Source organism: Phoca vitulina, unplaced genomic scaffold (genome assembly GCF_004348235.1).
Source record: "Phoca vitulina isolate PV1807 unplaced genomic scaffold, GSC_HSeal_1.0 scaffold26, whole genome shotgun sequence".
In the NCBI taxonomy this organism is placed as follows: Eukaryota; Metazoa; Chordata; class Mammalia; order Carnivora; family Phocidae; genus Phoca; species Phoca vitulina.
The window spans coordinates 20,921,306-20,934,108 of record NW_022589729.1 but is presented as its reverse complement, the minus strand read 5'-3'; the positions used below and the strand labels follow the sequence as shown (position 1 = coordinate 20,934,108).

The 12,803-nt window shown below is 52.6% G+C and overlaps 1 protein-coding gene across 6 annotated transcripts in view; it reads left to right on the top strand.

Annotated features, from left to right (window-relative positions):
• PPFIA4 (PTPRF interacting protein alpha 4) overlaps positions 1-12,803 on the top strand; it is a 69,669-nt gene that overhangs the window by 31,910 nt on the left and 24,956 nt on the right. For 4 of the 6 annotated variants that reach the window (XM_032422205.1, XM_032422209.1, XM_032422207.1 and 1 more), the window contains 7 exons: positions 254-454; positions 1,157-1,219; positions 1,840-1,866; positions 3,532-3,707; positions 7,457-7,554; positions 8,249-8,424; positions 10,469-10,537. In XM_032422205.1, the coding sequence (XP_032278096.1) occupies positions 254-454; positions 1,157-1,219; positions 1,840-1,866; positions 3,532-3,707; positions 7,457-7,554; positions 8,249-8,424; positions 10,469-10,537 (810 nt within the window). The remainder of the gene's footprint in view (positions 1-253; positions 455-1,156; positions 1,220-1,839; positions 1,867-3,531; positions 3,708-7,456; positions 7,555-8,248; positions 8,425-10,468; positions 10,538-12,803) is intronic. The other 2 variants (XM_032422210.1, XM_032422208.1) reach the window with 1 other exon arrangement.

Genomic DNA, 12,803 nt, shown 5'->3' with positions numbered 1-12,803 from the left:
CAGGAGCTGGTCACTCATGTGATGTTGGGAAAATCCCCTCACATTCTCGGACCTTAGATTTTCCATCTGTAAAATGGGCAAGAGAGGCATTTGGTGACTGTCATCTCTACATTTCTGAATTCTGCTCTGTGTTTGCTCTTTTGAGACCATGGATGAGGCCTGGCCCTTGCTCCCTGATATTGTCAAGCTCTTGGCAGCGGGGCCCAGATCTTGGGGAAGGGGCTGAACTTACCCCCTGTGCCCGTATCTGCAGCTCTGGGTGGGGATGCCTGCCTGGTACGTGGCAGCCTGCCGGGCCAACGTCAAGAGCGGTGCCATCATGTCGGCCCTGTCGGACACGGAGATCCAGCGTGAGATCGGCATCAGCAACGCCCTGCACCGGCTCAAGCTCCGGCTGGCCATCCAGGAGATGGTTTCGCTGACCAGCCCCTCCGCCCCACCCACCTCCAGGACTGTGAGTGGCGTCTCCCTCACCCAGGACGTTTTTCGGAAGTCCTGGAATAGTATTTGCGAAGTTTCCCGTTGGTCTTTGGGAAGATGGTAACATTGATTCCTGCCCCTTCTGGTCCCTCAAAGGGCTCAACCTGGTCTCCAGGAGGGGCTGACACTGATTCCAGGAGGATCCCAGCAGCCTCGTTCCCTGCCTTCACATACCACCAGTGGGCCCCATCTCCCTATACCCACTCTGCCAACAATTGCAGATCTCTGGGCAGAGTTTCCAAGGACAGGGCTTCCAGGGGTTCTGTGTTGTTGCTGGACTCAGGGAGGCAGAGAGGCAGGGCATTTGTGAATTCTGTCCTCGTCCTCCAACCTCTCCATCAGAGTGCAGACTAGTCCATGGAGCCTCAGGGTAAAATCATTCACTGCTGTCCATCTCTTTGATTGGGATCAACCCATTTTCCACGATCGGTGCCATTCATTCGTATTCATTCAGGAAACGTTTGTTGAGCATTTCTAGGTGCCGGGCATTGTGCCACGCAGCGCGGCTACAGTGATACGGGGAGTTGCTCAGAGCCAGACAGGATGCGGGGCTCGGGCTGGGCCTGTGGGAGAACTCAGGGGAAGGAATGTTTGTCCTTGTCCTTGGGGTTCCCAGCTTCAAGGGAATCTTGGGGACCCACATGCAGGACCTGCTAGGTTTCCTCTCTGCCTACAGTCTTCCGGGAATGTCTGGGTCACCCATGAAGAGATGGAAACTCTGGCAACACCCACTAAAACAGTGAGTCTGGCCCTGGGCCTTGGGCCTGGGTTGGGGCTGATGACCCCCATGAGGACGAGGGGAAGGTGGTGGGAAGTCAGAGGGGGTTGCAGTCGGTCTAATATGAGATTGGTATCCCTGATGTGTGTTGGGTTCTGTTCTCAGGGTGGTGGGTTGGTGGGAGAGGAGTGGGATTGGGAACAGTTTGTGTGTGCTGGGGGATCCGTCTCAGGGGGTCCCGAGCTCACCCTGGGCCACTGGTGCGCTGCAGTGGAGAAGAGCTGGCCTTGGGGATGGGGAGTGCTTTGCCCTGGTCTGGGCAACAGAGTCCTTGCCCTTGTGCTTGATGCTTGGTGGGGGACCAGGGAATGGGAGAGCCTGGCCCTTGTGGGGCTTCCAGCCAAGTCTGCGAGGTGTGGGAGTGTGTTTTTGCCACACACACATTTGCTCCCGCCTCAGCGCAAACACAGACAGACGCACCAGCCTTGTGTTCTCTCTTGACCATCCCAACAAGCCCTCCTTAGTCACCCTTCCAGCCACTGGGGTGTCTGCTCCCTCTGCTTGATGGGGCCTGGGGTGGACGCTTCCAGGTTCCTTGACTCTGCCTGTTTCCCCTGACACGCTGCACTCGTTCCCGCTAGGACAGTGAGGAGGGCAGCTGGGCTCAGGTAAGACCCCCTTCTCTGTCCAGAACCACCTCTCAGGAGTTCAGGGCAGTATTTTCCCAACAGGCTCTCTGCCCAACAGGACTCCCTGAGTCCCAGTCTATTTATGTCCCCTCTTCGCACGGAAAGCCATGGACAGGTTTTCTCCTCCCGCTGAGGCCCCCTCCCTCCTCATTCCCCTCTAGCTACTTGTTCTGGTTTCTCAGGATGGCCGATGGGGAGCCTTAGAGGGCTGTGTCCCCAGCACACCTGCCTCTTCCCCTCTCGTCCCAGGAATAATGAGACCGAGATGGGTACAAATCCTCTTCCTCACCGCATCCTGCAGGGGGCACCCCTGGTGAGCTGGGCAAAGACCTTTTTACTCATTTAGTTAGTAGGCAAATATTTATTGAGCAGCTACGAGGTGTCAGGCCTTTCTAGGCTCTCTGGATACAGAAGTGGACTCATATTCTAGGGGAGAGACAGGCAAGAAACACACAAACACACCCACGACCACTATGTCATGTGGTTCTAAGGACAGTGGAGTAGCACTGTGGATACTTCAAGGGAAACCCAACCGGGTCCTGGACAGATTAGTCATAGTATACTTACACAGTGAAACCTTCAGCAGAGGAAATAGACGAAATTTAGAAATATTATGTCAAGTGCAAAATCAAAGCCCAAAAGATTCATAGAATTTTATACTAAAACTCAAAAATAAGCAAACTTAATAAATTTTTTTTTGAGAGAAATACACATTGGTGATTGTAAAAACTGTAAAAACATTTTTTCCAACAAGGGCATGATAGAATACTCAGCATAGTGGTCACCTCTAGAGGGGCAGCAGGGGATGGGACGGGGAAGGCGAGCATGGGGGCGACAACAGCCGTGGGATAGCGCGGCTGGTGTCCATCGATGTTAACTTCTTCTTTATGCTTAATAACGAACCTGTGCTACATTTATTTTTATATGTATAACGATTTCGTTTTAAAAGATAAAATCAGTGTTTCAATCTAAAAAAAAGGAAGTAGGGTAAGGAGCCAGAGTGACGGAGGAGTGCTGTTCCTACAGTCTTTCTAAGGATAGGTGGACAGGAGCCCCTTGTCGGCAGGAGGTGGCAAGAGAGTGGGTGGAGGGGGCGGCCAGGGGGCAGCCGGGGGTGTGTGTAGGGTGCTGGAGAAAGCAGCAGAGGGCCTGGGGAATTCCTGGACTGGACACCAGAGCTCAGAGTGCTGAGTGTTTCAGGTGCAGGCCTTCACCCGTGGCTTCTGACTTCTCTAGTCCATATGTAACTCTTGGATAGATGTGGGAGGCCACTTTGCGGTCCTCTGTAACGGGGCCTGTCCCCTGGGCCCAGTGGGCTAGAGGCCGGCGGAGAACCAGGAAGGCAGTTTGGCCACACGACACCACAAATGCATTCCTGAGCCGACAGGAAGGACCTCGTATTATCTGCTGCCTGGATAGTTGCTTCTGTTCATTAGTGTAGATAATTGATCTGTGAGTGGAACCATATCATTCTGAGATCTTAAAAAGTGCCATTTAAAACCCCCACCTCCTACCACTCCCAGCTTCTTAGTGAAAATCAGCTGCCACGGCGGATGGAGGGAGGTTTCTCTCCACGGGATATGCCGGCCGTGGCCGGCTGGCACTGCCTTCCTCCCCGATAGCCGCTCTGCCTTGTCCCCCCAGACCCTGGCCTATGGGGACATGAACCACGAGTGGATTGGGAACGAATGGCTCCCCAGCCTGGGGCTCCCCCAGTACCGCAGCTACTTCATGGAGTGCCTGGTGGACGCCCGCATGCTGGACCACCTCACCAAGAAGGACCTGCGGGTCCACCTGAAGATGGTGGACAGCTTCCACCGGTGAGCAAGGCCAGAGCGTGCCGCGGGCCTCCCCCAGCCCTGGGGGTCTGTCTGCAGGGATCCAGGGGCCTCCAGCTCCTTGTGTGGCCCGTCTGGGCGCTAATGGGTCTCCCGCTTGCGAAAGCCGGATCCTCGTCTCATTCTGCAATGTGAGGGAGGATTCGGTCCTCTCACCTCCAGCCCTTAAGACATAGCAAGTCATTCTTCCTTAGCTTCACATTCTTGGAGATTTCCCTCCTAGGTCTGCATTTCATTTCTTTGTCTTTGGGCTTGCTGAAGTTTCTCTGTTCACCCTGGGAAGCCTCAAACTGAAACCAGTGTCCTGTTTCGGGCTCTAATTCCTTCTAAGTTGAGAGGAAAGGTCTTTCTGGGCCCTAGTCCTGCCTGCATCCCAGATCTGAGCCTCTCAGCTTTGAACCCACGCCCTTTGGTATACGGGATGCCATCCAAGTCTCTCCTCCCCTTTGCTGAAAAGGTCTTCTGTTCGCAAGTGTCTGCAGCGGAGGTCTCCATGACTGGCAGCCCGTGGGCAGAATTTGGCCCCACAATTGTGTTTTGTTTGGCTGACACGGTATTTTAAAGATTATGAATTTAGTTGCCAGCATTTAAACACTAGGAAATTTTACACAAAATTCTGGATGTCTGGCTTCTCTTAAAAAACTGGAAGCTCTGTTGACACATTCTAGCATGGAGACAGCCAGCTGGAGCTGGTGGTGGCCGCCCTCCTGCCACAGGTAGGCGCAGTCCCCAGATCCTGCTTCACTCACTGTGCTACCTGCTTGAGCGCAGGGGCACTTGCGCAGGGGAGCAAGGTGGGTGGTCATTCCAGGGGTTGACAGTCGCTAGGAAGGCTGTTTAACGTCTAGCTTCAAATCACACAGGAACCTCGCTCTTTGAGCCAGGTTCTTTGTCTTTTACCTCTAATGCCCACAGCCGCCCTGCAGGAGAGGTATGACCCCACCTCGCGTATTCTGAGTGCCACTCCGCTGGAAAGTGGCACAGCTGGTGTTCAGACCGAGGAGAATGAGAGGATAATGCGACGAATGTTGGGGCTGGGAGCGTGTGGCTTTTCAAGGTTCTCTTGGGGCTCTGTGGACGTCTCTTGGTCTCTCTGACTCATCAACCACGGAAGGTTCAATTTGGAAGGGATCTAGCTAGCTTCCCCGTTTTATGGGGGAGGAAACTGAGGCATGGGAAGGAGCATCAGGGATGGTAGCCAAGTCTAGCCCCCTTGCCACCACACCGCAGAGCCCGTGACGCTAGAACTCCCTACTGTGGCCTCCCTCGGCACTCCCCCACCCCTTCCCAGGGCCGAAAGGGAATCTTTTGTCTCTGTCCCAGAGGCTGCCAGGCCTGGCTGCACCTGTCCCCTCCTCAGTGATTGATAGGGCTGGGGAGAGAAGGGCTACTCCCCTGCCGAGCTGGGATGTGCCTGGTCGGCCAGGGGATCAGTCAGCCCGGCCCCACCCAGCATTCTGGAGGTCCTCCTGGTGACCCTCTGCAAAGGCCCCAGGAGAGTCTCAGCCTGCACACGTGGTTCCAGATTCAGCTCTAAGTCTGGAGTACTTCAGGGTTTCTAAAGCATTTCCCTGTTCCTTACCTCAACTACCTATATACCTGTTTTTATTCCCCTTAACATTTCATAAGCATGCTCTTAAGTCTTTAAAAATTATCATAATTTTTATGGCAAAACATATTTAAAAACCCTCCTTTGTGTGAGGAAAACAAGCCCGACAGAGACCAGGAGTGTCACCAGGTGACACAGACTGGGGCCAACATCCTTCTTTCTTGACATCGATTTCTGAGCTCTTTTCCTTGGAGCATCGTGTTCTCTTGAGCAGCTTTCCTAGAGAACCGGCTGTTTTGATAGGAGAACCGGCACACACCATCATCGGCAGCGTTCTCCTGATAGTGGTCCCATTGCCGGGTGCCTGGATGCTCCAGGGGCGAGGCCGAGCCCTTCCACCACGACCACCTGTGATGCCCATGGCAGCACTGCAGGAGAGGGGTGGCCTCATTTCCATGTGCTGAGGGCCACCGGGCGGGAAGTGGCACAGCTGCATTCAGACCTAGGTTGATCTGACTTTAAATGTTCTCCATGCAATGCAACAGCTTTGAAAGTGCTAGGACTTGGACAGAAAATGATAGCAAGTGAGATTGAAAGTAGACAGAAGGCATTTCCGGTCAGGAGGTGTGTGTGCTTCTGCCGCCTCCAGCGGACCAAGGCATAAACCAGTGGCTTGAGCAACGATTGGTTGCCTTGGGCCAGAAAAGAGTTCCTAGAAGTGGTGTCTGTGAGCTGTGAGGGATTGTTCTAGGAAGCAGGGCTGCCTGGGTGGAGCTGAGGGGAGAGAAGGAGGGAGTAGGCAGCATAATTTAATTTCACAAGGCGATGCCTCAATAATAGAGTTGAGAACGTCTATTCCTCCATCTGATAGATGACAAAACCCAGAGAGGCTTGAATGAAAAGCAGTATTCAAGGGAAGGAAGAACATTCTAATGAAAGGTGGGATGAGCTGCCTCAAGAGGTGGTGAGTTCCCTGTCTCAGAGGTGCTGGGTACACGTGCTCACACTGCTCAGAAGGATGCTACACAGGGGACGCCTGTGTGAAATGGGGGCTTGGACTGGTGGCCTGTGGGGTCCCTTCTAACCTGCAGGTTCTGTGGTTCTTGGCCTGGCTTGTGATTATTTATTGAAGGCTTACTCTGCACCTGGTACTGTTTAAGTACTTTTAGTACTTTCTGTGAACCATTTCATTTCATTCATTAAGCATTTATGGTGTTATGTGCCAGGCACTATTCCAGGGGTTTGAGATATATCAGTGAACAAAACAGAGTTGCCCTCATGGAGTTTACATTCTAACTGGGAGAGACAGACAAGGAACTATCATCTATCTGTAGATAGTATCTATCTATCTATCTATCTATCTATCTATCTATCTATCTATCTATCTATCTATCTATCATCTATCTTATCTATCTATCCATCCATCCACCTATCCATCCATTAATCTATCTATACTGTATATATATACTATGTTAACAGACAAAAAGTGCTAGGAAAAAAATTAGACCAGGGTAAGGGGGTTGGGAGTATGGGCTGCAGTGGTGATGGTGATGTTGTAGTTTTAAATCAGGTGGACAAGGTGACCATTGAATTGAGAAGATGGTATTTGAGCAAAGACTTAAAGGAGACAGGGGGTGAGCCATGCAACAGATTGGGGACTGAGTGTTCCAGGCAGAGGGAGCAGCTAGTACAAAGGCCCTGAGGCACATAGGCAGGCGTAGCGTGCCGGCTGTGTTTGAGGAAGAACAGAGATGTCAGTGTACAAGGCAAATCGTGTAGCATGCGTAGGTCATTGTAAGGACTCTGAGTGAAATGGGGTATCAAAGAAATATCTGTAGGGATCTTTCTGTAGGGTCCTAACTGTATGGGTCAGATATCTGTAGGGTCATTCCAGAGCCTAGAGAGTGGGGGGCTGTTGCTTCATTCAGAGAACTTTCCTTCCATCTGTCAGACCCATACCCTGGCTGAGAGGGAGGACGTGGGTTGGGCAGAGGAGGGGAAGTAGCTTGGGCTGGGTCACATGTAAGCCCTGGGAGAAGGAGGAATGTGAGTAGGCTGGGAGGCTCTTTGAGCTGGAAGACGTGGGCCTGGACATGCTATGGCTGGTGGTGGATGTGGAGCAGAGGCGGCAGGAATGTGGCCCCACTGAGACTCTGGCTCAGGGAGGGCTATGTGCCTGCAGAACCAGTCTTCAGTACGGCATCATGTGTCTGAAGAGGCTGAATTATGACCGCAAGGAGCTGGAGAAAAGACGGGAGGAAAGCCAGCACGAGATCAAGGGTAAGCTGGTCAAGCTCAGCGGGCCTCCTCTGAAAGGCATGGAGCAGCCTTGGGGGAGCAGGCTCCTACCTTGCTGTTCCCTGCCCTGGGTGAGTGGCGGGGAGAGGGGGCATTCTGTGCCTCAGGGAAGCTCCAAACCCAAGAGGGAAGACTCAGCCCCAGTCTGTGTGATGAGGCAGACATAGTCCATGCCCAAAGGATGTTGCCATCTGGTGGAGAAGAAACAGTCCCTGCCCAGTCAGCTGTAACCGCCCCCCCCCAACGATGGCCACCGACTGGACAAATGCAGTGAATCCCCTAGGATTACTAGCGCTAGAGACTGGTATGGGAAAGTGCTCATGGAACTTGGTGATCTGGGTGGCATTGGGCAGGAAAGAGAGACAAGTCTTAGAAGACCCTTCAAAGGTGGAAAAATAAGAGGACCGTTCCAGCCTGGGGGCAGGAGAGGGCCCAGGCAAGGGCTCTGGGGAGAAAGCTGGGAGCCTGACGGCCTGGCCTTGGGTCCTATCGGCTGGCAGGGATGGAGGGAAGTGGGGCTTGTTCTCTAGGAGCCCAGGTGCCAGGGAAGACAGACCGAAGACAGAAAGCAGGGTAGACTGGCGCTCTGGTTCCAGGGAGCCCCGTTTCTGTCCCCGGAGGGGGCGTGGCCAAACCTCTTGCCTCTTCCTGCCTCTTTTCTTGTTCTGCCCTCCAGATGTGCTTGTCTGGACCAACGACCAGGTGGTTCACTGGGTCCAGTCCATTGGGCTGCGGGATTACGCAGGAAACCTGCAGGAGAGCGGCGTGCATGGGGCCCTGCTGGCCCTGGATGAGAACTTTGACCACAACACGCTGGCCCTGGTCCTCCAGATCCCCACGCAGAATACCCAGGTGGGCATCCTTGTCATCAATCAGTCTCAATCTCAGGCTCCCCCTCTGCCCCACTCTCCCGCTCTCTCCTGCTCACATACACGGGTTTATGGATTTGTTGGGGGACCATTCTAGGGCCTGTCTCAGAGGGGAATCACAATGGCCTCAGACCTCCAAGTGGTCCCGGTGCATAACCAAGCTGCCCAGGGAACCAGTGTCCTTGACATACAGAGCCCACCCAGCCCACGCCCACAACACTGTGTTCATCCCCTCCCTGCCGTGGGCACCCTTTCTCTCCCCCGACCCCATCTTTGCCTTTGACACTCTGCGCCTTTTCCTCACCCTGCTTTTCTGACCCGACTTTTCTTAGAGGAGAACTAGCCCCGGGGTCTGAGGTGATCAGAGAACCCACTGTCTCCTTTGTCTCCCACCCTAAGGATCTGCTCCTGGGCTCCCAGGCTTGAGAAAGCTAAACATACCAAATAACACAGCCCCGAGCCTCTCCGTGCCAGGGGTTTGTCTCCCTGTCACCAGCTTAAAAGATGAGACATCTCCTTAAGTTACATTTCATAATTATTATGGAGCTGTCATCCAAGACTATAGCTAAACTCTCTAGAACCTATTTATATGTTTGGCCTTTCTAACTTCCCGTGGGCAATGGACTCTCGTTGTGCAAAGTACTTTCCGATTTTATTTGTCCTGAACGTGCCTCCCGTCAGGCTCCCGCTGGGGACGGAAGGGCACCGCCTCCTCCTCACTGACTGGGTTTGACCCGGCCTCACCTTTGGTCATTTCATCGACGCTGATTGTGTTGCCTCGGGGCCCAAGCCTTTGTCCCTCCAGACAGAATGGTCTTAATTCTTTTAGGCTTTCCTCATATAGACGCGCCTCCGTGCCCTGATCATTTTAGCCGCCCTTGTCTGGACTGTTTGCAGCTGTCAGGGCTCTTGAAATTCAGCCGCCAGAGCCGCACAAGCTATTCCGGGAGCAGATGCGTGTTGGCTTGGGTGAGGGTTGGCGGTGTTGTCTCGTAATTCCGGGGGGCGCGTTGGCCTTTTGGAGGTGTCGGGCAGCACGCAGGGCCAGTGTGTCCCATAGGCCCTCTGCGGTGACCCCTCCAAACCAGTTAGAATGGAGGGCACAGATCCCCTGTTCTCTAAGAGCTGAGGTCCCCTGCCCCCCATGCGGTTTTCTGTACGTGCCCATCTCCGACCTCCTCTGCTTTCTCGCGCGCTCCCACAGCCTGGGGGGACATTGCTGAAGTTTGCGTCAGCTTCACCTCTCACTGCCCCGAGGGGCAGTGTCATCCGGATACTTGGAAATTGACTGTGCTTCTCTTTTCCCATCACTTAGGAGGCAGGCCTTCCGAAGCTCTGGGGTTAACATTTTCCACCCAGAAATGGGCTTGTTCTTCTCTGTCGTTGGTCTCCTGTCTCTAAATGTGCCTGGGTTTTGCGGCTAGCCGTGCATCTGCAAAGAGCTGGCGGGGACCTCTCTGGTGCTTGCTAACCTTTCTGGTTTTCCTGACTGGTCCATTTAGCACAGCTCTTAGAGGAAGTGGGAGCTGACCCAGCGTAGAATTCTTCATCAACAATGGTTAAAAATACCTGGTGGCAGTTTCGAAAACGTTGTTGTTCCTGGCATTTCCCAAATCTCCTGCTGAGTGAGGCTCCTGGGAGGCTGAGTCAAGGCCTATAGGCACTAGTCAGCCCAAGGGCCACCAACATCTATGACTGCACAGTCCTCCTGGCTTAAATTTTTGATGTGGAGCCTTATGAAATATGTTTCTTTAATCTAAATAAATTAAATCCTTATTTTCCGTGGTCTACATGCTTATTTACCCCTCCAGAAAGATAGGAATGCATGATTTTCTCGTATAGACAGAATATGGGGCTTTCCCCCAGTAAGTGAATCCTGCACATCCATGCATTCTGTGGTCCTACTTTGTTCAAATTACAGTTTTCTAATGTGCTCCATATGAAAGAATCCTAACAGGAGCAAGATGGCATAGAGGTCATTAACTATACCCCTCCTATCTCTCCGTGTCTCACCCTGTGGACTCCAGGCACGCCAGGTGATGGAAAGAGAGTTCAACAACCTGTTGGCCTTGGGCACAGACCGGAAGCTGGATGATGTGAGTACTTGGCTGTGAATTAGGGGCCTCTGGGATTTGGGCATTGTTGGTTCGCTGGGTTGAAATCCATGAGTTGTGCTTTCCTTGGGCTGATGATTGGTGGGGTGGCCTAAGGGAGGAGAGCTGGAGGGGTTGGGGATGAAGTCAGGGAGTTCGGGGTGGGGAGGGGCAGGGCCAGACCTAACAATAGGCCTAGGGAAGTCTCCATGAAACTCCTTGTACAAAAACTAAAGGCTCTTATGTGTTATACTTCTAGCATCTTCCAACTCTGTGCCCCACTGCCCTCCTAACCACACAGGATTGAAGGTTCCCCCCAAAGGCCATCTCTTTGGGATCACACCTTTTTCTTCGTTTCTCAGACCCCATCTCTCAGTGCTCTTGACACAGCATGACTCCAGCCTGCTTCTCAGGATTCCCATCTGTCAGAGCGTGGTTGTTTGGAGGTCGGCGTTATGCTGAGGTCCTTAAAAGAAGGGTCTGCTTGCTGGTTCGGCCGTGTGGTTTGACACGCTGGTCCAGATGTTTATCAGTGCAGTTTCCTCTCCAGTTCTACTCTTGAGTTACCTACAAGCCAAGTTAAGGTCCTCCTCTCCTGGCCCCCCTGGCCAGTGAAAAACCGGCCTTTTCCCCTGGGTTTCGTCAGGCCTTTCCCTGAGTTTAGGCTGTCCTAAATGTCCGGATGTCCTGAGCTGTAATGCTCCCATTGGAGATGCCTGCCCAAAGGTACCTGTCTCCTGAGGAGGCAGCTCCCTCCTCAGCCCTCCTCCTCTTCCCCCTCCCCTCCTCCCTCCCCCCACTTTCCCATCACCAGCCTTGCGTGCCTTTGCCTATCTGGTCAGGCTTGGTTGCCTTGGCTCCAAACAAGTTAAAAAAAGAGCCCAGATTATTTATTTTTAATGTTTCCATCTTCAATCAGATCTGTTTCTTCTGCTCTCCAAGGTCTGTGTAGCGTCCCTTTCTACACACCCCTGCCCTGACCAATGCCTCTGTTTAGACTTTTGGGCCTCTTTTTTGGGACCCCATTAGTGTTACCTACGTATCAATTAGTCTTTCTCCATTGGGTTTAACAGGGCTAAAGTCCACCTTTGTGGAATGATTGTTCTGCTTCAGTAGATAGGACACACTCAGGAATACACAGAATTTGTGGAGGGGTATTTTCTTCACAGAGGTACCTTGAAATTTGGAGTGTGTTATTTACACACACACATAATTTACGTGTGTGTGTGTGTATGTATTCCTGTCAAGGAGATAAATTGCCAGACCCCACCAGCTACCCCCACTCCCAGAGATCTTAATTTTCCCAATGCCCCTGCTACGTGGAACCCTCCTCTTATTCTCCACACACCTAGGATCTTAGCTTTCTTTGATGCTGCTTGGAAAAATGATGCCTATATATCTTACTGTGGTGCTTTCTAATTAGAAAGCTATTTATTCCTTCCATCCTTACAAAAATATTCTTTGAAGGCCTACTCTGGGCCAGGCATTGGCCTAGGCAGAGGGGTATAGTGGTGACAGACATCTCATTTTATGCTCACACTCATCATGTGGGACGGGTTATTATCCCATTGGACTGACTGATGAGGAGCTAAGCTCAAAGAGGTAACCTCCCTACTGTCACACGCCGATGCATGGCAGAGCAGGGATGGGTGAAAGTGTATCTGATTCCTCTTCTCTCCCCCACATCCTGCTGCCTCCCGGAAGCATGTAGAGCTACCCAGCCTCTCTGGCTTCAGACATTGGGGTGGGGTTATTGAGTAGATGATGTCATCTTGGCAGCACAGAGGGATTTCTGGGATGCAGCTAGGTGTGGGGCTGCAGAGGACTGGTTCTTGCAGGAAGCTCAAAGTCGAAGGCCAGGTTCTGGGAATAAGGTGGGATTTGGTGGTGGTGGGTGCAGGGGAGGTCAGAGATCCAGGGAGCCTGCTTCCTGTCCAGCCATCTAACAGCATCAGCAACCTTGAGCTGGTCTCTTGAACTGTTTCCTCTGTCAATTCTGGTTCTCAGTTTCCCCTCTCTAGCTTCAAGGCCCTGGAGGGTTGCATCGAATTCTCCCCCTACATGGAGAGCAGGACTCCAGGGAAAAGAGGAGAGGAGCAGGAAGGATATCTTTTAGGGGACAAGCGATACAGACACAAGTCTTAGGGTTGGCAGAAGGTGGAAATGAAAAGAGAGAGAGGGGGAAGGAAGCAGGGAGGGAGGGAGAGAGAGAGAGAAAGGGAAAGCACTCTGGGCTAGGTTAAGGGCAGGATCATGGAGCGGACAGAAA